General features: G+C 34.1%; 1 protein-coding gene across 1 annotated transcript in view; it reads right to left on the bottom strand.

Annotated features, from left to right (window-relative positions):
• Positions 1-23,983, bottom strand: part of LOC110467403 — a 60,304-nt gene that overhangs the window by 17,263 nt on the left and 19,058 nt on the right. Inside the window, exons 2-3 of the mRNA XM_021524548.1 lie at positions 21,030-21,231; positions 4,258-4,390 (exon numbers count right to left, since the gene is read on the bottom strand). Of these exons, the coding sequence (XP_021380223.1) occupies positions 4,258-4,390; positions 21,030-21,231 (335 nt within the window). The remainder of the gene's footprint in view (positions 1-4,257; positions 4,391-21,029; positions 21,232-23,983) is intronic.

Below are 23,983 nucleotides of genomic sequence, written 5' to 3'. Positions count from 1 at the left end.
AACGTCGCTTATAAACAAGTTGATACTGACGTATTACACCCCTACATTGTATTACTTTTAACAAGTAGATAGTGACGTATTACACCCATATTACTTTTAACAAGCTGATAGTGACGTATTACATCCATATCACTTTAAACAAGCTGATAGTGACGTATTACACCCATATTACTTTTAACAAGTTAATAGTGACGTATTACACCCATATTACCTTTAACAAGTTAATAGTGACGTATTACACCCCTACATTGTATTAATTTTAACAAGTTGATAGTCACGTATTACACCCATATTTACTTTAACAAGCTGATAGTGACGTATTACACCCCTACATTGTATTACTTTTAACAAGTTGATAGTGACGTATTACAACCATATTACTTTTAACAAGCTGATAGTGACGTATTATATCCCTACATTGTATTACTTTTAAGAAGTTGATAGGGACGTATTACACTCATATCAATTTTAAGAAGTTAATAGTGACATATTACACCCATATTACTTTTAACAAGTTGATAGTGACGTATTACACCCATATTACTTTTAACAAGCTGATAGTGACGTATTGCACCCCTACATTGTATTACTTTTAACAAGTTGATAGGGACGTATTACACCCATATTACTTTTAACAAGCTGATAGTGACGTATTACACCCATATTACTTTCAACAAGCTGATAGTGACGTATTACACCCATATTACTTTTAACAAGCTGATAGTGACGTATTACACCCATATTACTTTTAACAAGCTGATAGTGACGTATTACACCCATATTACTTTTAACAAGCTGATAGTGACGTATTACACCCATATTACTTTTAACAAGCTGATAGTGACGTATTACACCCATATTACTTTTAACAAGCTGATAGTGACGTATTACACCCATATTACTTTTAACAAGCTGATAGTGACGTATTACACCCATATTACTTTTAACAAGCTGATAGTGACGTATTACACCCATATTACTTTTAACAAGCTGATAGTGACGTATTACACCCATATTACTTTTAACAAGCTGATAGTGACGTATTGCACCCCTACATTGTATTACTTTTAACAAGTTGATAGGGACGTATTACACCCATATTACTTTTAACAAGCTGATAGTGACGTATTACACCCATATTACTTTCAACAAGCTGATAGTGACGTATTACACCCATATTACTTTTAACAAGCTGATAGTGACGTATTACACCCATATTACTTTTAACAAGCTGATAGTGACGTATTACACCCATATTACTTTTAACAAGCTGATAGTGACGTATTACACCCATATTACTTTTAACAAGCTGATAGTGACGTATTACACCCATATTACTTTTAACAAGCTGATAGTGACGTATTACACCCATATTACTTTTAACAAGCTGATAGTGACGTATTACACCCATATTACTTTTAACAAGCTGATAGTGACGTATTACACCCATATTACTTTTAACAAGCTGATAGTGACGTATTACACCCATATTACTTTTAACAAGCTGATAGTGACGTATTACACCCATATTACTTTTAACAAGCTGATAGTGACGTATTACACCCATATTACTTTTAACAAGCTGATAGTGACGTATTACACCCATATTACTTTTAACAAGCTGATAGTGACGTATTACACCCATATTACTTTTAACAAGCTGATAGTGACGTATTACACCCATATTACTTTTAACAAGCTGATAGTGACGTATTACACCCATATTACTTTTAACAAGCTGATAGTGACGTATTACACCCATATTACTTTTAACAAGCTGATAGTGACGTATTGCACCCCTACATTGTATTACTTTTAACAAGTTGATAGGGACGTATTACACCCATATTACTTTTAACAAGCTGATAGTGACGTATTACACCCATATTACTTTCAACAAGCTGATAGTGACGTATTACACCCATATTACTTTTAACAAGCTGATAGTGACGTATTACACCCATATTACTTTTAACAAGCTGATAGTGACGTATTACACCCATATTACTTTTAACAAGCTGATAGTGACGTATTACACCCATATTACTTTTAACAAGCTGATAGTGACGTATTACACCCATATTACTTTTAACAAGCTGATAGTGACGTATTACACCCATATTACTTTTAACAAGCTGATAGTGACGTATTACACCCATACTACTTTTAACAAGCTGATAGTGACGTATTACACCCATATTACTTTTAACAAGCTGATAGTGACGTATTACACCCATATTACTTTTAACAAGCTGATAGTGACGTATTACACCCATATTACTTTTAACAAGCTGATAGTGACGTATTACACCCATATTACTTTTAACAAGCTGATAGTGACGTATTACACCCATATTACTTTTAACAAGCTGATAGTGACGTATTACACCCATATTACTTTTAACAAGCTGATAGTGACGTATTACACCCATATTACTTTTAACAAGCTGATAGTGACGTATTACACCCATATTACTTTTAACAAGCTGATAGTGACGTATTACACCCATATTACTTTTAACAAGCTGATAGTGACGTATTACACCCATATTACTTTTAACAAGCTGATAGTGACGTATTGCACCCCTACATTGTATTACTTTTAACAAGTTGATAGGGACGTATTACACCCATATTACTTTTAACAAGCTGATAGTGACGTATTACACCCATATTACTTTCAACAAGCTGATAGTGACGTATTACACCCATATTACTTTTAACAAGCTGATAGTGACGTATTACACCCATATTACTTTTAACAAGCTGATAGTGACGTATTACACCCATATTACTTTTAACAAGCTGATAGTGACGTATTACACCCATATTACTTTTAACAAGCTGATAGTGACGTATTACACCCATATTACTTTTAACAAGCTGATAGTGACGTATTACACCCATATTACTTTTAACAAGCTGATAGTGACGTATTACACCCATACTACTTTTAACAAGCTGATAGTGACGTATTACACCCATATTACTTTTAACAAGCTGATAGTGACGTATTACACCCATATTACTTTTAACAAGCTGATAGTGACGTATTACACCCATATTACTTTTAACAAGCTGATAGTGACGTATTACACCCATACCACTTTAAACAACCTGATAGTGACGTATTACACCCATATTACTTTTAACAAGTTAATAGTGACGTATTACACCCATATTACTTTTAACAAGTTGAAGAGCTAAATGCATTAATCAATTTCAGATTACAAAAAAGCCCAGTTTACTTAATTCTCTGACCCCTTACAATATATGTTAGTTCACCATTTTAAAGTTGTAGCTGTATGCGTTCTTTTAGCTTCATTGCTGGAGCCTCCAAAGGAAAATAATTAATCTGTGTTTGATACGTCCCGATGTTTAACTTGATAAATTCAATTTGCACGTTACATTCCACAAGGACCTCTTAATCTTAAAACACTGACGTTCGCGAGTGTAAACTAATGTGTTCAGAACGCAGATATTTGACAGATAGCTTTTCCAGTCCATGTTTTTAAAGGTGTCTGAATTACCACCAAAGCAGATTCACGTCATCATTAAAAGAAAGAATTGTGTTAATTATATCCCAGAGTGTTCGCAGAAGAAAATCTGTCTTCACTTTCCATGACAGTTTATAGTTTACCACCGTCTGACGATTTTAACATTCAATCAATGTGAACTATATTTTGCTCGTTTTCTATTTCCATTCAAATTATTTGTCATTGATATAAATCAGTTTTGGAGATGATGTGCTTAATGAAATATGCAGACGTTTCCTGAAAATCGATATAATTTCAAAAAAACAATGTATCGATTATCACTATCAATTCTTGTCCATGGTTTGCTTCTTTTTTTAGTCAGTTTGGTTAATGGACAAGTAAGGGAGGAGTTCGTTCTCACACACCGTTCCTGTGATTGATGATCGGTGTAAGAAAGGATAAAAAAATTACAATATAAATGAGAGCGTTATGTTGACTTTTGGAGTTCTAAACTACATAACGATGGATCACTGAACCGAATTTAAGTGATGTAGATGAATGATTGCGGGTGCTAACGTTTGTGTATATCCACAGACCCCCCCCCCCCCCAATTACAAAATGGGTAAAAGATAGGTATGAAAATAGGTACATATCAAAAGAAAGATCTGTGTAGAAACTGGACATATAAAATCAATAATGGAAATCGTGCACTAGATTAATTTGAGGTTTAAAAACGTTTTTTGTTTGTCCACACTTGCAATGCGACAATATTTCCCTTTACCTGGGTGAGACAGTCCTGTGGTCTTGGCGGGAGTATTTCCTGGTGTCCAAGTACAGGCTGGGTCACCCAACTCTTCACCATTGGTCATTCCATCCCCATCCGAGTCCATCTCGCAAAGGGCACGGGTCCATGTCTGAAACGACGATGATTATACAAACTGTACAACAGATCAGATTTGAATGCGGCTAAATATGTCGAGGACTTATAGTGGATGTCCAATTACTAATTCTTTCAACTACAGTCACATATGTTATTTCAACTGAGGTCACCGTTTGGAAGTAACACCACAACATGCAGTTAAGTGCACCCCATTGTGAGTACCTTATACAAAACTTGCCCTAAAAACCAGCAACAAATGACTAGCTGTTCTTCACATCTATAGACTATATCACTGGTTTAGTAAAAATAAAGCACACATAAATTCATTTAACGTTTGATTACCGCAGACATCCTGTATTACTAAGTATTTATTTACCCCCATTTCTTATTATAATGCATTTAAAACGGATAAAATGGAAGTAAACTGTGATATATGTTATTTGCAAAACACGTATGGATTATACTTCTGATGTCGACATTTCAGAAGGTGCTTAGAATACACATCTAGAACACTGACAGATTTTATATCATTAAACATATATCAAACGATTTTCTTGCAAAATCTACAAGGCAGAAGTGATCACGTTTGTATGTGATTTTTTTTTTTTGGTACAGACCACTGTTCCTGAATTCATGTTCTTTCGACCCTATATTGCACCGAGAGAGACCTAAAGTCTCTTTCAATATATACATCTTTTACAAGACTCCACGCCACTTTGAACATCTCTAAGCCCTTTGCTGGTTCCATTGAATGGAACCCTTTGAAGCTTCCTGGCAATTTGTGTTACCCTATTTCCGTTTTTTTTCTACACATTAAATACGGATGTATCTACATCATCGGTTCACGGTCCTCTCGTTCAAATCTGTGAATGTCCTCGTTCTTTGAAGGGTTCTATAGAGCTGTGTTTTATGAACACGTGCTGAAATCACCGGAAAGCTGTATAATTTGTTAGTAATTAGAGACCAGAAAAAAATACTGACACATCCGTAATTGCTACATCCTAGTTATGCTCTCCCTTGCGAGGAACTCTCCTGTAGAAGATGTTGGCTGATAATTTGACATTTACGAGAAACGAGACCGACCGACTAATCGGATCTGTAACCTCGGCACCTATCTTGGCGGCCCAGCTGAATCGTCTTCGAATCATATGGGAAAGATTTACTCAAAGATAATTTCTTGATTTTATTTAGTTTATTCAGCTTGTGTCTATTGCACGTTTTGTTCCTGACATCAATTACGGTATTCAGTGATTTGCTAATGTTTGATGTATTGACATTGACGGTTGCCCTTTTCTATACACTTATTATAATCCTGCTCCATTAAAATGTCAAGAAAATTATTTATCAAATATAAAAAAATGAAAACATAAAAGACCACACAGAAACAATTCGCTCCAACTCCCAAAAGAGCTGTTTCTGTTTTTTGATACAGTAAAAAATGCATTAAAGATCCCTGTCCCTCTGCACTGGTTTTTCGTAAATACAATCACCTACATATAACCTCCGTTTCGATATAACTGTAGCATAGTTGGATCAGGACACTTTCGTTGACAATGTAGCTCAATTAGATAGAGAGATAGTATAACAACTTGATGTCATAGGTTCGAATCCTGGTTAAGCCTCGCTGATTTTTGTCCATTCCGAAACTGTTGTTGATATTATTTTGTTTATTCCATCTTGATTATTTTCAATAAAAGTCCTGCAAGATATTCTGTCTTTAAAGAAATAAGTCAACAAGCTAAACTCATGCCAGAACACATAGTTACAGTTTTTGACAGTGATACGGGGATCCTTAAGATAAAGTATATACATTTTTTCAAATTTTTCAATATGAAAGAAAGTCTAGAATACTATACATGTACATAAAAAGCGATCATGTATATACTCAAGCTGACATATTTTATGCAACATTCAATGAAACAACGATGGTTTGTATTTATACGAAATAACAGGAAACAGGAAAATCAAAACAAAGGCAAACCTGTGTTTATACATATAAAGTGCCACGGTAAATCGTTAGAGCGGAAGTGGCTGATATATCTACGCCTGCTTTATTGCTTTGATAAGCTATCTTTCCAATCTTAACGTATTTCGTCTCACAAATAGTTGGTAGAAGAATTGTTTGTTTCTAAATCTTAATTGGATTTCATGTTTATAACCACGGCTGTTTTTCTGCATTCATATGAAAACGAAAATTATAGGTGTTTAACAGAAACTACATGGTTACGGTATATTCTGCATTTTTTTTATCGAACCTATTTTCACAAACATGATACATTGTACTCATTTCTCTTCCGCAGGCATTGCTACATATCACATGAAGTAATTCACGAATGTATTTGAAGTTCAAGAGAGTGCCGTCTTTTACGTACATTTCCACCAATCTGAATCAAAGGATACGCCAATACTATGACTCGAAGCCAATTCAGGAGTATGCTCTGGTTCATAACATTCCATTTGGTTCCCGTCTGAACTATCTATAGTGTATTTTGTTCGGTACATATTCCATGCGAGGACAACTTGTAACCATTAGTATATAATGCTCGTGGATTTTGCCTTGTCAAAACATGCATGTAAGTATCACTATCGACAGAGTGCCTATTGACACGATGATGACATGCTCGTAATCGATGTTCGTTCTCACGCATGACCGATTCCGTTATCAGCATCGGATGGGCTCAGTCGCGCCGAAAGATATTCAATATTTTATTTTCGTAAATGGCCAATTGTCGACAGAGCGGAAAACTTTGGCTCTTGGATATGTTGACAGAAATCGTCCACGTTGAAATGATAGTAATACAGTAACCAACTGTATGGCTTTTCTCCACAACAACGTGTTTGTTTCTGACTCAGTGGTTAATTAACCACTAATACAGTATCTTACAATAGGCGGATAGGTCGTATGCTTTGAAGCGTGAGTAAGAAGGAGAATGTACGAAGGAGGATGAGCAAAGGAGTTTCTGTATGAGGTCATCAAATGACTACTACGGAGGGTTTGCCAAGAGGTCTAGTTTTGAACGCTGAGGTCATCAGTCGACCACATAGAGAGCTAGCAGAGAGTCAGGTTACTGGACGTCTACTGATTCTATTAAACGTTAACGTGTCTGTGTTGTTTCATAAAACGTATACGAACATTATTCAGTATAAAACACACTTGGGAACAGAAGTACATCGAGTGTAAATATTATGGTGGCAACAGTTGTCACAAGAATGGTTAATCAATGTAGAGGTCTATTTTTCCACGTTGACTATTTTTGTTTCATGTTACCTTACACAATGATATAACAGTGCCACGTGGATTCAAAATAAATATGCACAAATGAATTATACAGATTGCTTTGTATGTTATTTTTGTTTATCTTTCTAAATATGTTTTTGATTTTAGATATTTGTCGTATGTCTATATCTAAATGAAGCTGCTTTATTGAGTGTCATAACATTTGTCTTTTCTCTCCGTACATGATTATTTCATTTACTTTACATGTGAAATGCTTGATTGATGTTCGTGTAGAAGCAAAATGAATCAATGAAAACAATTCATAAAGTCTATAAATACGCTTGTAAATAATATAATCACATGTTTAAATTATCATTTTAAAGCAGAAATATTTGGTTACATATTGACTTTGTTTAATTGATATAATGATAATAATTCGAGATTTTTATATACCGCTTTATCACAACCTCGTTCATAGGGATGTCTCAAAGCGGTTCTCAAATTATTTTCCGTGGTAAAAGGGCATTTGCAACCAGCCAATATATTTCTCAACTCCTACGGGAGCATACGGCCGGTGCTGCCATTTCGGCGCTCACAGCTAGCACTCTATAGTTCTAGCACTACCCAACCACGTACTCATTTACAGCTGAGTAGACTGGAACAAAATACAGTGACAAAAAGATTTAATTTTTGTTCAAAAACAGGAATATGTCAAATCATTTGACGAAAATGTTTGAAGTAGATGTTTAAGTGCATATCAATGCATTAATTATACAGTCAGATGACACACATGCAATCAAGACAGAAATACGTTACCATGTAGATTATTTCTTAGTCAAAATATCTTTGAGTACGTAACACCTAAACATTGCTTCCACATTTGCTTATTTCCATCTGAAATTGAGACTTTGTTTATTCTTAAAACAATCCTCAGAAAATGTTAGAACAGCAAATGATCGGTATGCACCGTTACAAATACCAGACGACGCGCGCCATGTTGGATCTTGGAGGGCGGTCAGGTATGTATACGATAGGCGTCAGTGTCAGGGTGTCAGTAACATGGTCTTGTTTTGTGTCAGGTAGTACAATAACACACATATCACGCACATATGTTTATATTTGTGTATAATTAACAATAATTGATCGTCTCTAAGACTTGCCTGATGTGAATCATATAGCCTTACCCAATGTTACTGCAAGTGCTACAAGTTCTTATTAAAACTATTGAAGAGAATGTTTTGAGTTGTTTTGTCTAATGAACTATTGAATCATGTCATTCATATTAACGTGTTTTTTTCTCACATTATGTAAGTTGCCATTCACACACTCATGTTAACGAAAACATGAACTGCTATATGATATATGAGTAGATATATCTCAAAAAAGCTACATTTCAGTAATTCGCTTGGGTGGTTTACTTTTCAATCTCCTATCCTAAGTCATGAAACAGAACCGTCACAACAATTACAATATCATATACATAAGATTGATATAAATCGCATTCTCTAATGTTTATATCAGCATGTATAGCTACTTAATTTACGTGCTTTAACAATTTAAAATGCATTTGCACCGTATGTCTTTTCTTTGGCGTATTCAATTGCGCCAAGTACAATGTTGTGATTGTGGCTGTATGCCTTTTCTTATACAAAATGGCGTACTCTATTCAGATTACCAAAAGAAATTGTAGTGGTTTTCCTTTAAAGTACTCATTTCAGAGGCATAATAAGTGTCATTTAATGACTTATTTTTGATTACCATGCGATATTAATGCTTTACGTAATTAAAGAGTGCAATTAACATGAATTATAGTGAGAAACAACGGCATTATAAATAATATTCAATCACACATTGCCGTCTTTAGAATTGTCATCTTAAGGGAATCAGATTCATTTTTTATGCCACGTATCACTTTTTTTAAAATTATTTATCTACTGGGTTGGGTGTATGCCTGAAAACTACTTGAAACTGAAGATTTTTAAAAGCGGTTCGGAAATATTTGTAATGAAGCAAACAAGAACGGATAAAAGTGCACGAGATACCTTTGTCTTTTCAACATTTTCCCCCGGTATCCCCATTTTGTGTGCTTATCAAATCTAAATGCTGTTTTGACGTTTTTCAGCAAGTGGTGTCGATCGCGTCTATCTTCTGATCAAGTACATTCGACCTAACAGAAATACATAATATATTTGACAGAAATCGCTTGATAAGATTCCAACTTGAAGTAGTTTATGTGATAGACAAGTTGATAATTTACAGTTATCAACAAAACCACACAATCTTCGCTTTGATGTGTCTAGAATATGCGAATGTGTCAAATGTTTGCTGTTGACTATAGTTCGCGTATGTGTGCCTCATCTCAAGAGGTTGCGAACTCAACACGAGTGTTTATTCACCTCTGTCTGCAATGGCTTAAAACACAACTAAAGTGACACAGGGCTATCGTGTGTTTATTATTCTCTGTCAAAGATGTACTCTACTTAGAAAAAAAGGTTAGCTGTACTTCTTAAACCAACTTGATAACACCGACTACGAACGATTCGTGAGGAAAAATCAGAAGCACCGATAGCATGTATATAAATGTTCGAGTATGCTTTTGGTACAGCTTTCTTTGGTAGAGCTGAACAGAAAGTCAGCCATACGGAGTTGGCAATATTTCTCAGTTGATATGCCATAAAGTTTTATTTATAAGATATGCACAGAAACACGGATCAGATTATGCAAAATGCTTACGAAATCAACAAAAACAATGAGTTATTGTGCTTTAACTAGACATGTTTTTCACACCGCAGAAATGTTGCGGTCATATCGAATAACATCCACTAACTGTAGTTTGGAAATATAAATGATTATATAATGAAATGGACTGGAATAATGCTGTGAAATATGTGTACATGTATATACAATTACGAAAGGCATTACGAGGAAACCAGCACACAAAACTTACCGTTGATATAGTCATATCTTTTAAGAGTAAATCTGATAATAGAAGTTACAGTAATATAGGAAAGGGGTCTTGCATGTCATCCTAACAGGTATTTATTACAAGACAAGTTGCCCTATGACATCACAAATAACTTTAACCAGATCATTTTAACCAGACACTGAAATATGACGTTTTGAATGTAAATAATAGAGACTTCTAGACGTTATCGCTGTGTGGTTTATATAACATTTGCCCACAGTCATGCGAACTATCTGCCAACTATTACACTTGATACCAACACGCATAAAGTGATTTGAAAAATGATAACAATTTACTTCAATCATCAGTTGCATTCATTTAAGGGCGGAAACATTTTTTTCAAATTAACTTAATGACGTCATCTATGTATCATATTTGTTTACATTACTTAGTTTAACATCACCCATGGGGAAAGCCGTGTATGACAGTCCTTAAACCGTATTAGGGGTAAAGTTATTTCAATTTGTGTTATGCTGTCTGAATCAGATAAAAGACGGCCTTGTATGGTTTCAAATTAAATGTCTACGTCATCTTCGGTGATCTAGAACAACCAATTATATGTGTCATACTAGTACCTCTACTTCTAACAAAGATACACAACATGGTCAGATTTATTGGCGACTACCGTAGCTGAACTACACCAACATCATACATAGCGTTCAAAATAAGTCGATGTAAGGTTGTTATCGTACCGTAATTTTATTATTCAAACATAGAACTGATTTGGGGCACACATGAAAATTATGAAATTTTGATGAAGCAGAAGAACTCACCTTGTACTTTTTTTTGTAAGTGTGTTTGAGCAAATATTTCCATTGTTAATATTCTGTCCTAGTTTCTGCGATTTGAGTATTAAAGATGCGGGCTTGCTTTTTCGGAATCAACCTTTGATTTCTTCTTTGCATAGATTACACTCTCTTGATAATATCGGCAAAATTATATTTTCTGTGTTTAAATCTGTTTTAATCAAAATACGAGATATATTTATGTGCTTCTTCGAAAGGACAATTTACATACGACTATTTGCTTAAAGAATATGATAAGTGTGTATTGATTAAAATTATAAACTTGACAATAAAAAAATGATATTTGTCAATCACATATAACCAACGATTTTGCTTTTGTCCCTGAAATATAAAGACAAATATAACTTCAGTTGCACACAAACTTAAAACTGGCCGTTGACAATGAAACATATGTGTGCAGTATTTTTATTTTTTTGATGATGAAAGTCAACTCTCGTTATATTAATCCCGATATTGATAATATTTGGTCACATGATCATTTATGCCTGTATGTCTAAATGCTGATAAATCACCCATTACATGTATTTAAGTCCCTTTGGTTGATAATGCCTAAGGTGTAGCTTTCTACCATTAACCCAAATGCTGTCCTTCTGTAAACAAGCATTTCAGATAAAGAGTCATCGATTACAGGCCAACTAAGTGAGTAGGAACGTTTTGAAAATATTCTTATTAATATTGCAGAAAAGTGTGATAAATATTTTGAAAGGTAGAACAGTTGATACATTCTCAAGAGGTCCGGTGATCGGATGTCAATCACAGAGAAGTTTTTTTGTGAAATACAAAAAAATAGAATAGATGTACCTATTTGGTAAACAACTCTTTACTTTAATAAACAGGAAGACAATACTAGAACGACAAAAATCGAACGGCATGAACTCTTCTTTGTTGTGGATACAATGCAGAACGCTGGGACTTAATTTGTGTATCTAAATGATATTATGAGTGGAATAGAGGACGGTCCGCTGACGTGGACAACGTGTCGATTTCTCATGTCAATCACTGACCTCATTAAAACAGACAAGATATGATTAGCTCTTCTAATGTTCTGACAGCATGACCAAATTGCCCGGCAATATGACTTTTTTTCTTATGAGAGCACAACATCTGTCCTGGCGTTCCAAGCAATCTCGTTTTATTGTTATGAGGCCACAGGACACTGAGACTGACCCATCCAAATTAGACGTTTGGTAATCTTGTAATGACAAATTGTCATTATTGTCCCATGCGAGGTGATAATTAAGCTCTGGACACTGTTACAAGGAGTTTGGGCTGAACTCCATGGTAACAACGGCGCAAGTGGGCGTTTATTTCGGCCACGTGGTCAATGCAAGCTGATTTTTATTGTTAAATAACCCATTTCAGCATTTAAGGACATTATCCATTGTCCATTTGTATAACACAGCGACAATAAGGCGCTAGGTTTTAGTGTCCCCTGTTTAGCCACTTACTTTTGGTCGTGTGACAGGGTATCAACATTCAACACACATCAGACGTCACACGATACCGTGTTAACAAATCTAGGTCGGTTCATGTCCAATTAAAGAATTCATGTATCCGAATGTTATCAAGTCCTCGTTTCTAGATGGAAAAGATAGAGAACAATGGAGAAATGAGTTATAATCATGTAGTTTCAAGTCTATGTTTTTAAATTGTGTATAACCTGTCAATATAAATCATCCTTATAATATGCAGTCAATTCTTAGCTGACTTGTTACATACTCTAAATTATGATAAAAAATAGCTCTTATTTAGTGTAACAATATTCTAACATACATTTGTTATTTGAAATGAAGCATAACACTAAATGTGACCTCATTTTAAAACATTGCATTGACAATATTTTAAAACAATCCAATAAATCTGCTATGAAAATCGTTTCCATCCGAACTCATTTTCGTCCGATTTGCTGACGCTCCTCTTATCGATCTCGTACATGTAGGAGATGAGATTTCGTTATATTACAGATCCATATCCGGTATATCTTGTTATCGGAACACCTCCTGGTTATTCCTATTACCGTGTATTTTAAATTACCGTGTATATAGCCCATTCTTTCACCAGGATCAGCAGTTGTTCTGGCGTGTCGCTCCTTAATTTCATTTTGCCCCTCTTTAAAATAACCCACATGACATTCAGAAAACCTATGTTTCTGTAGTCCTTGCTGTCATTGACATGGTTCTATTTGTTAAACTCAATCTGGAGCGCGCTTACTTTATTTTTGGGCAACATGATACAAATGGCATTGTGTGGTCCGAATAGCTATACCAGAGACGATTACCATAAAATATACGTCGCTAGTTGAAAGGCTTGCCACTTTATGTGTTATGACGATCGGCAAGCAATTATAACTGCAGTTGTCGACAGATCTTGTAAATATGTTAAACAGGCTAAGATGAATTTGAATTAAAACTGCTGCACCTGTTAAAAAAGGAGCCATACATGTACAAATAATTTATATTACATACATGTCATCGTGAACATTTATACTGTTCTATGCAGTAGGTAGCGACGTTTAAATTAAGTAAAGATTGCCGGCAGTTAAAATAAAAACCGTCAACGCTAAGTGGGATCTGAAATTAAATTTGGATTGCTGACAATTAAGATGAAAAACTATTTACTATGTCTGTTTTTTAGCATTAAGATTTTAAGCCTCGGGATTTTCATCAATCAGATCCGCGTCGATGGAAATCTTGACATCAATAGTACTCATTACATTGCAGACGTGTATTAGACAAACGTTTATCACACCGTGGCATTTTAACACATTCCAAACNAAAAAAAAAAAAAAAAAAAAAAAAAAAAAAAAAAAAAATACTATTAAAAATATGAAGTTTTATATAGACGTGTTATTTTCATAAGAAGTTAAAAACTGGACATCATGAGTGAATAACATAAAAAAACAACGCACAAAAAAGAGACCATTCTTAAATAAACGATTTCTATAGAGCAAAGACCCAAAAATATTATACAAATGCAACCATTAGTAACACTTACGTTAAAACATTATCCTCTGATGTATATTCAGTTAAGATATTTCAAATTAACAAAAATTGTAAAATCAACCGGATTCCTGTAGTTCCAAAGGTTTCAAAAATCGATTTGTAGAGTTTGTAAATGTTCTACTCTATGAAGATGAACAAATCATCACTTAGGCACCCAGGCAAAATCAAAAAGGAATCTGCCTAAACATTTAACAGGTAAAGCTCTTACTTCGGCAATAGGCTTATACATGTTAGTGAGGAAAAGTATCGCATATACATAATACAGATAACATTAAATGATGTAATATTATGTAACATCTCAAAGAGTACAGCTGATCAGGGACAGCATGCAGAGACACTCGTTGAAATGCATAACTTGAAACTCTTCCTTATCTTCAAAGACGTACGTCTACCTGGACTCGGTAGAGTTTAAGCGCCATTACGGTAACGACACTTTCAGTAATATGTTAGAAAATTCTGTTCCTTTACAAACAACTTTTAAGCTGTACAGCGCTGGTACCTCTTATGAAATATAAAGCCAAAAATATCGTTTATTTCCCAAAACATTTTATTGAGCACGCTCTATTCGGTTAACAGGAATATTTTCGTCCCGTCAGTATAAGTGATACATATTTCACTCGACACAATCAACGGTCTATTTGAACAAGTATATCGGGGTTTTAAGGGAGTTTTCTATTCCATTTTCTTTGATTTTTTTGTCTCCTCATTCCTATTTGGAACCTTTTTGCACCGTTTTTTAGTTGAGAGTTTGTCTTTGTGTGTTTTGAACAGTGACTACACAAAAACCCTAATTAAACATAACACACATTTTAACATATAAAGGAGTTGATCAACTCAACAATTACATCACTGTCTAGAAACGACGATGATTAACCTAATGTGTAAAGCATATAAGAAGAATCGATGTTTATGAACATTTTGCAACTCGCAGCATATCGTGATGTGAAAATCATATGTTACGTTTGCTGTTAACATTAGCGGTAATATCAACTGCCTTTGTCAAGGAGCCAGACTTCCGTATGTTAAGAGGGGAAAGAACTTTTGTTTCATTAAGTCGTATTAGATTATAATTTCCCGATGAAGCTATTTCCTTAATAAAGACTGATTCAGTCTGGTATGGCTTGAATTAACTTCACCATCGAGGAACGTCAGAAATAACTGTATTGATCAAAATCAATTTAGCGAAGGACCATCATGCGAATTTAAATACCCTTTGGTGAAGGGAAATTAAATTATAAGTTGCACAATGATACATTAATGTTTGAAAATTGCAAAAATCTTTCTATGGAGAAATTGAAAGGCATATGAAGTAATAAAGATGCAGCACGCAAGCGTAGGCGATTAAAATTGCAAGTTAATTTCATTTGTTATAGATGCATATTTAATAAAGAAAATCAATGTTTGATGGATATTATGAGCCATGCTCTAAATGCAGGATTTAGATATTATCAGAGAAAAGTCTAGAAATAGATTTAAAGATCATTATATGTCTTCACCAAACACATTTCCAGTATCTTTTAGATGCATCTTTAACGAAACACAATATTTAACAATATTGAAACAACACCATCCATTCTGACTTTCCGTTTTCTTCTTTGAGGACAGACCTTTACCTAGGAATGAGACATACCTATATAGGTAACATAACTTGGATTGACGAATACTTTATACTAATTAGTTCAATATATCGTATATACATGTATAAAAAAGGTTAAAAATGTTTAAAATGTATGTACAATTACGGTTATAAGCGATAAGAGCCGATCAAAAGTAGAAATATTTTTCAAATATCACGATTGTAGATTTATCCATTTAAACAAAAGATAACTCGATCTGCACTTATTTCTTGCTACGAATTAAAATCGGCGTGATCTTATTTGTATTTGGAAGCTCAGTCGAAAAGGTACATACTCGCAATGTATTTAAATTTTTCACGGTATTGGTGCTGACTGTTATCTGATATGGATTATGCATGCTTGACGTATTGTTTTTAAGTCCCTTGGTTGATGTTGTCCTTGATTCGTTTCGAGTTCCGATCCAATACTTATGTTGTATAAACGGCAATGAAACTGAAGTAGATCAATAAACTGCGCATTAATATTGAAAGCCACGACTCACAACTATAGTTTAGTCCCTATATGTTTACAAGTAATTATATTGAATATTGTCCAAAAACACTTCCAAAAGTAAAACATATCTTTGCTGTTGTTGCTTAAATATTTCAGGAAATTTCAAGTAAATTTCAGATTGAATTTAACATATTTCTTAAAAAACTGTTCCCCCAAACATTTATTTGTTTCAAATTTTCAAATACTTGTATGTGTTGTTTTTTGTGGTATTTTTTGCGATGACTTGGCGAGCGTAGTACAAGTTACATGTACATAATAATTGTGAAAATGAGTTGAACATATATAATCAATTAATCAATCAATCAATCAATCAATCAGTAAAACGCCAGTAAATGAGAAATTGCGTTTCACTAAATAATATATGAGATCGATAGATAATTAATGTCATTTGCCCGTTAATACAGTAACTTCAAACAGGACAAAACGTTGAGCATAGACAACTTCTTATCACATGGCTAATGTGTTATGCAATAAGTGTACTCACTGCATATTGTAAATGTTTTGAATGATAAATGTTCTGAGGGGGAAATCAATTTAAACAAACTATTTAGATTTCGACCTTCGTAATTATTATTTTTCCCAAATCATTTCACCTTATTTGGTATTCAACCATAATGCAGGCACATAAGTTGATTTTTTTTCCAATAATCTTTTGGAGGAACCTACCCACATCATTCGCTTAAATATGAAAACTACGGGTGCAAAAATCCGCATTCTGTCAATGACACGTACTTCATCATCAGCAAGGAGACATAGATAAAAATATGTCCGATATATGCTTACTGACGCGACGGACATAAAGTAACGAAATAAAAAGTTACCTTTGTACATAAATAAAACTTTTTGCCACCAGGATAAATTAAGCAGATCAGCGTTATCATAACGTGAGCTGACATATATTACGGCAATAAATGTAGATATGTCCCGGGTAACTGCCCAAACAATTCCGAACGGATATTTAGTGCCGTTCCGCAACCTGTTTCAGATTAGTATACGTCCAGTTCCCGGCATGAAAAACAACCTTAATTACCAAACCCGCTGCCACATGAAAGTGTAACTATGCTTATGAATTAGTCCCGTGTTAACAACTGTTAAATCAACCTTCAACTAGTATCTAAATTATTTGTGTAAAGAGAAAACCGCTACAGAAATCTACATTTTCCAGCTCTTCTCACAGCTTGAAGTTCATTCCCCATATCATTCAGCATATAAATTACATCAAATTGAATACAAAGATTTTTGTTGTTTTTCTTTGCAGGCAGCGAATAGAATTTTATCAAGCCATGCATGTTACCATCGTCATTTACCGAAACTAATAAATAATTAAATTTGCAATTGCAGGTCAAATAGAAAGCATCGTCATGTAAACAAAGGAGATACAAAGTGTACAGGTTTGTGAGGAAAGACCACAACAGGAACCAAAAACACTCCAAACAAGAAGGGAAATCACCATACATCCTTCAAAACGGAGACTGAACCAACTACTAAGGACCACTTCGATAACAATCCCAAGGTTGAGGGAAAAAATATCAAGAATCGAAACAATTGATTGTATCCTGCATCAGATGTGGCGCCATTCGATTTCTGATTACATTTTCAATTTATGTATTATTTAATAACTGTGAAGATACATTTGGTTTTAAATGTTTCAAATGACTTTCAGTTTTGCGAATTCGGAATCATTGCAATTCGCAAAACGAACAATAACATACTTTAGACACATGTCTAAAACTATTTGCGATATCGTGACGACATAATTCCTCAACCACAGCGTCTCTGTAAATGTGAGTAATTTGATATCCACACATAATCCACGCAGATGAATCAATGTAAGATATCAATAAAATGGCCTCTACACATCATATATCTAATTTCATTTGAGTTAATCTTAATTGAGCTGAATTTAGTCTAATTGCATTTGAATAATGAAATAATCAATTCAAAACTTGTATTGAAATTAAGTATAATCCTCAATCGACATTGAACAAGGTGTAATCTTTTTAAAATGAAATGTAAGTTTGACATTTCAATTGTGTCTTGATCCTCGGTTAGATAAACTCTTTTATATAATGGGGTCGGTTGGATGAAACTGAAGAAAACTCAAAATCTTCACCCTTCAATATCGGTTTTACTTCTGAAGTGGATTAAATACCGACTTAAACAATTTCCATAGGATTTTGCACTTTTTTTGAAAAATAACAGGCCTCTGCCTTTCTTCAGTCTCAATTAGGATACTGTTTTATACCGACTTCGGATTTCTTAAAAATCATACAATATACATAAACACTTAATGATATTGGAACATGTTAAGGCCGCTAAGCCGGTGGGTCGATGCCTGTCACAACATCTCTAGAGCTAATCTACCAGGTCGTCACCGGTAATTTGTTACCAATCACCCAGACAGCTGGATCTCCACTTGCTAAGCACTGGTGTGATTTTTCAATTACAGATTGCCTAGGTTGTCTTTATTGTTCCTGGCTGATATTAATCAGATTCCGCTGACGTTTCTGATTTCTGATGCCTTCAAGTTTTAATATAGAATCATTGAGTTATCCAATGGAAGATGCAATATATCTATCTTAATTCTGTAAGACCTAACGCCTTAGTCTTCGTTTGATGACATTCAAAAGGGTTGGTGTGACATAGAGTGTGTTGTAGGCCAGCTGATATGACCATTCACCATATGTGTCATGTCAAGAACAATGAAGGTTGGAACTTAACATGACGAGAAGATACACAGATACACAGAACGTACATAGATGAATCTGTTCTATACTTTGATACTCGCTGTTTCATTTTACAGATTCATTTTTTTATATTTTGATGCTCTATAAATACATTTGTACTTAGATGATTCTTCATTATATAGATATACTCAATTTCTTTATTCATAGGTTTGTATGTATATTATATTTTATACTTTTTTTTATGATTTGATGTTTTATCTTCGTTAATTGAAAGAAAATGACTCAAATATTTAAAAAAAAATAAAAATATATATATGATTAAATTGATCTAACTGATCTTTATGTAAACCATCAATGAAAATGACGAAATCAGAGTGGTATAATAATTATAATGCCTTGAAGAACAATATTTCATTTGATGTAACATACATTTTTGAACTGAAAATGTTTAATTTGCGTTTTGATGCTTGATATACTGTATATCTATTATTGGGATATGGTGAGGTGATACAGAGACTCCATGAACACTAATTTGTATTGTCAGGTTGCATTTTGTGAAGCCTTTGACATCTAAACATTATTATTCAGAATTAACAACTTTAAAACAAAAATCAATCAAAACTCATACATCAAATTTGACACGAAGTTAATAATTTCTATGCTTCAGTATGGAAGATGGGAAAATGAGAGAGCTTGACACGACACATGCTACGATGAAGTGACAGTAAGATGCCTTCCAGAGCAAACCTTACAAACCAGTTTGACATTTGATTACATAACCTCTAATTACACGTGGTTTGCTTGACGTAATGTCACAGGCTGTTTATAACATCACGCGTGAGTGTGTGGTCTTACATGACTTACATGCGATCTTAAATTTGCCCGGTTTTGTCATTGGTTTTGCTCTGTTCGCCGAGACAGGGCCTTAAAGAGGTACCACATTACAACTGCTTGTCAGCATTTGCATATAAGTGTTATGCCATATTGGAATTCAACATGGATGTATGTGTGTGTTCCGTCCCTTAGGCAGTCAAGACTTCGAGTTCTCTCCATAATTGTTCCCTTTCAAAACCTTCCTTCTACACTTGTCGTTTTTCCTATTTCTTCCCCTTCACCTTCCATCCAATGAAATTTTAAATAAACCCCTCTATGAAATAGTCAATAATTAGATAAGCGTCAGTCCCAAAACTGACCTTGTTCCACAAGTTCAGATATCATTATCAATAATCATAAGATGATTAAAAACGTTTGCGGTGTGGTATGTGTTGTTGACTTCAGGAAATGAAACTTCGATCGAATTTCGAGAATAAAAGACATGTTAAGCTGACGGTCACAAACAATGTGGGTTTCGGTATTCATAGTACACATTCTTTTGTTACTGATTAAATTCCTACAAGTACTAGTCGTACGGGAACTAAAATGTGGGGAGGCTTGGCTCCATTGTTATTCCCCTGACGTGGGTTTTCTTATCGAATTTGCTTCCGTACTATCATTGAAATAGACTGTGTAAGGCATGGTGGTAGGGAAGGATTCCATACGGAACAAATTTAAGCAAAATGTCAAGGTGAACACGAAAACTGTATTCTGTCCGATGAGGGTGTACAAGGTTGACACTGAAGCAGGTCTATTCAGAGAAACAACACTACTAGAACCATGATGAAAATGCCATGCAAACACCAAATGTATTGTTCGCATTGGTTTATATTCAATAATATAACGGTTTTGACCTATGATCAATAAGTGATATCAAAATTGCTTTCTGAAATTCAGTTTTGTAAATGCTCTTTTCAAAATGGAACACCTTGATTTCAACAGATATCACTGTTGTCACTTTCCTGAGCAGCATGGTTCACAATGACAAACTTACCTTTCCGTGTCTCAGGAAGTCCAACCCAAATGGGTTCCGGTCGTCACCGCCATCCGAACTTTTGTGTCCTACACCCTTCCAAATTTCCATTGGATTACATGGACTAGGGACTTGCCCGCCGTTCGGAATGCGTTCCTTGAAGTACGGAAATCCTAGGGACCCTTTGTGCGCCAGGACAAGGAAGGCTAACAATAGCAAATACCTGCAATATACAAACGGGTAAACTAATAAGAATTCTGTATCTATACAACAGACAGTAGTGTCAAAACGAGCAATCAGTTTCATATGAAATATCCAAAGGTATTTTCTTATGTGTTTTAAAGTTGTTCAGATAAAATCGTGGATACCCTACATAAAATAAGAAACCCAGAGGGCCTTTGTCGCTCATTTGGATATTTGAGCAATCATGTCAAAACATTTCAATGTATCATGTCAAAACAGTTCAATGTATTATTCAACATTTACGTTTTTTTTTTTTTTTTAATTTTGTATTTACTATAATTATGTTCCGTCTCTCTGGTCTCAAGCAAATTTAGTTTAAAGATGTAAGCAAGTACATATGATTATAGGGTTTTGAACTCAATTAAGGTAATATGATTGTGTCACCGTTTCTCAGTAGAATTTCTTCAAATTTTGTAGTTACATGTATATTGCTTCGAAAAAAATATAGGTTGTCAGATTTTTAAGGATTTTAAATGGAAATTTATGTAAAAAGGAGTGATTTTTTTGCAAAATAATGTCAATAAAAATGATACTGACATAGATAAGTATCGCATTAATGTATATCAATTTAATAAATGCTGAAATTGTGTAAAATTAATTCTCTATAAACGATTAAAAATTGACATTTTATAATAAAATCATATACATATAGTAATTGCATGCAAGAGTTATCGTTCTTGAAAAACTTCACAGTAGTGAAATAGGTAGTCGGTTTCCTGAAGTACAGAAAAATAGACAGATGTGACTCATTGATAAAAAAAAACCTGAATTAATGCCTGGATTGCTTTGAAATATTTTAATATTGAGAGAACACACTGTTCTGTCAATAATAAACATATAATATTCATCAGTTTAATATTAAACATTAGAATATGTGTAATTTGTGATACTGTCTCCCTACATTCGATTTTCAACTAGGAATGTACTTCCTATTTCCGTTTATCAATACACTCCTATGACCTTAACATAACTGTGTAACGTTTGTAATATAGCGTCGTTGCTATTGTAACACATCGTTCTGAACTCAATGCTATAACCGCAAAATTGAGATGAAATAACTACATCATTATATTGTGAAACACATGTATACTCTCTGTCAATTAGTGCTCTGTTTGTTTCATTAAAACTCCATCATAGATGAGATTCTTCTTCAATATTCTAATATGTACCTGATGACTTGAAAAACAAACCCAAACTATTTTGTGCAAAATATCTTTTCACATCAATATGTGTGGCTATAGATATATGTAGCAGAATAGCAGACTGTTTCACTCATCGAAAGCAGTAAGTACAACAACACAAGTTTAAAAAATACTGAAGGTTAGGGTATGGAAGTTTATCTTATGTTTTGACATGTATGTATGCATTGTTTGGTTTTGTTACAATATATCTACAGCGTGTTACTCCACAAACCACTATACAAAGGGTCTTCTGTGATGCTTTCCCTCCATCGGTGTACATTACGATTACATCTGTTTTTCTCAATAACGTGTACCACCGGGATGATTTCCATACGATGCCTGTTTCCATTGGACATGCAACATTATTGAGCGGATAATTAAATCACCTGAAAGTTGTTTCTCTTGAAATCGCAAGTGTTGATCATTTGCCTGAGATTTTAACATCGTTGGAACGTTGAGGTCATATAGATTATATGACGACTAGAATAAGGCTAGGCATCATAAAAATGGATCGCAAAAGTGTAAAGAAAGCATAAGAACACAGAAAGAATATTGTTACATATTAGAGGAAGGACAAAATATGTAAAGACGACCCAGATTCTGAACAGGAACTAAAGTTAGTCGCCTCATATGATCACGTTGTGGTACAAAGCAATCAAGTTCTCTTACTTATCTCGGGCTCACTTTTATTTAAAAGAATAAGATCGACAAAGTAAATACTAATGTTTTTTTTAAAAAAAATGGAATTTATATCAAATCTTTCATAGTAATATGTTATTTATTTTTAGAAAATCTCCAAACCAAACTCCTAAAAGATTAAATCATAGTATGCCATACTGAAATATTCGTGTAACGTGCATATTGCATATCTGTCCGTGGTTTAAAGAGCAATTTGGGATTTGTTTTACCAGGAACAGTTTTGATCGTTAAAGAGTGCTATCCAGTGCGCTTCAAGTATTAATTTCCCATCCTTGGACAGTGGAGTGTCTCATCTTTATTGCCGAGACAGGGCTGTGTTGTTGGATCGTGGCTCCTCTCCTTACTTCTAAACTCTTTTATTATAGCCCAGACATTTTAAAATCCCCACATTTCATTTCTCAACACCAACTGCATAATTAAAACATGTGCATTTGGCCACTTATCTATTATTTATAAAAAGCAATTTGTTTGTATTTTTATATATGAAACGAACATAAAACGATTCTTACCAGTAATTATCTTACAAAGTATATACATTACACAATAATATAGCTACTCTCTAATGCTGCTTGGTGATTAATTAAGTTCGTCATGTCAAAAACGTTATTTGAAACCTTTCAAATATAAGTAAATTTTGTTCTTGGATTTACAGGTTTTGAAGCAAGCGTTCCATCTTGTGGTTCTCTAAGTGGAACACTTCATCTACATAGGATATGCTATGCATTGCAACTTATGATAAGTCTTTTGAATTTTTTTTTTACATAAATGCTAATCACAGTGCACACTACAGAAGAGGTATAATTCTACGGAAGGTTACTAGTGTATTGCGTCTGTGTACCATTTAAAGGACAT

Source organism: Mizuhopecten yessoensis, unplaced genomic scaffold (assembly GCF_002113885.1).
Source record: "Mizuhopecten yessoensis strain PY_sf001 unplaced genomic scaffold, ASM211388v2 scaffold11173, whole genome shotgun sequence".
In the NCBI taxonomy this organism is placed as follows: domain Eukaryota; kingdom Metazoa; phylum Mollusca; class Bivalvia; order Pectinida; family Pectinidae; genus Mizuhopecten; species Mizuhopecten yessoensis.
Note: the sequence above shows the minus strand (reverse complement) of the source record. Positions and strands in the feature narration are given on the sequence as shown.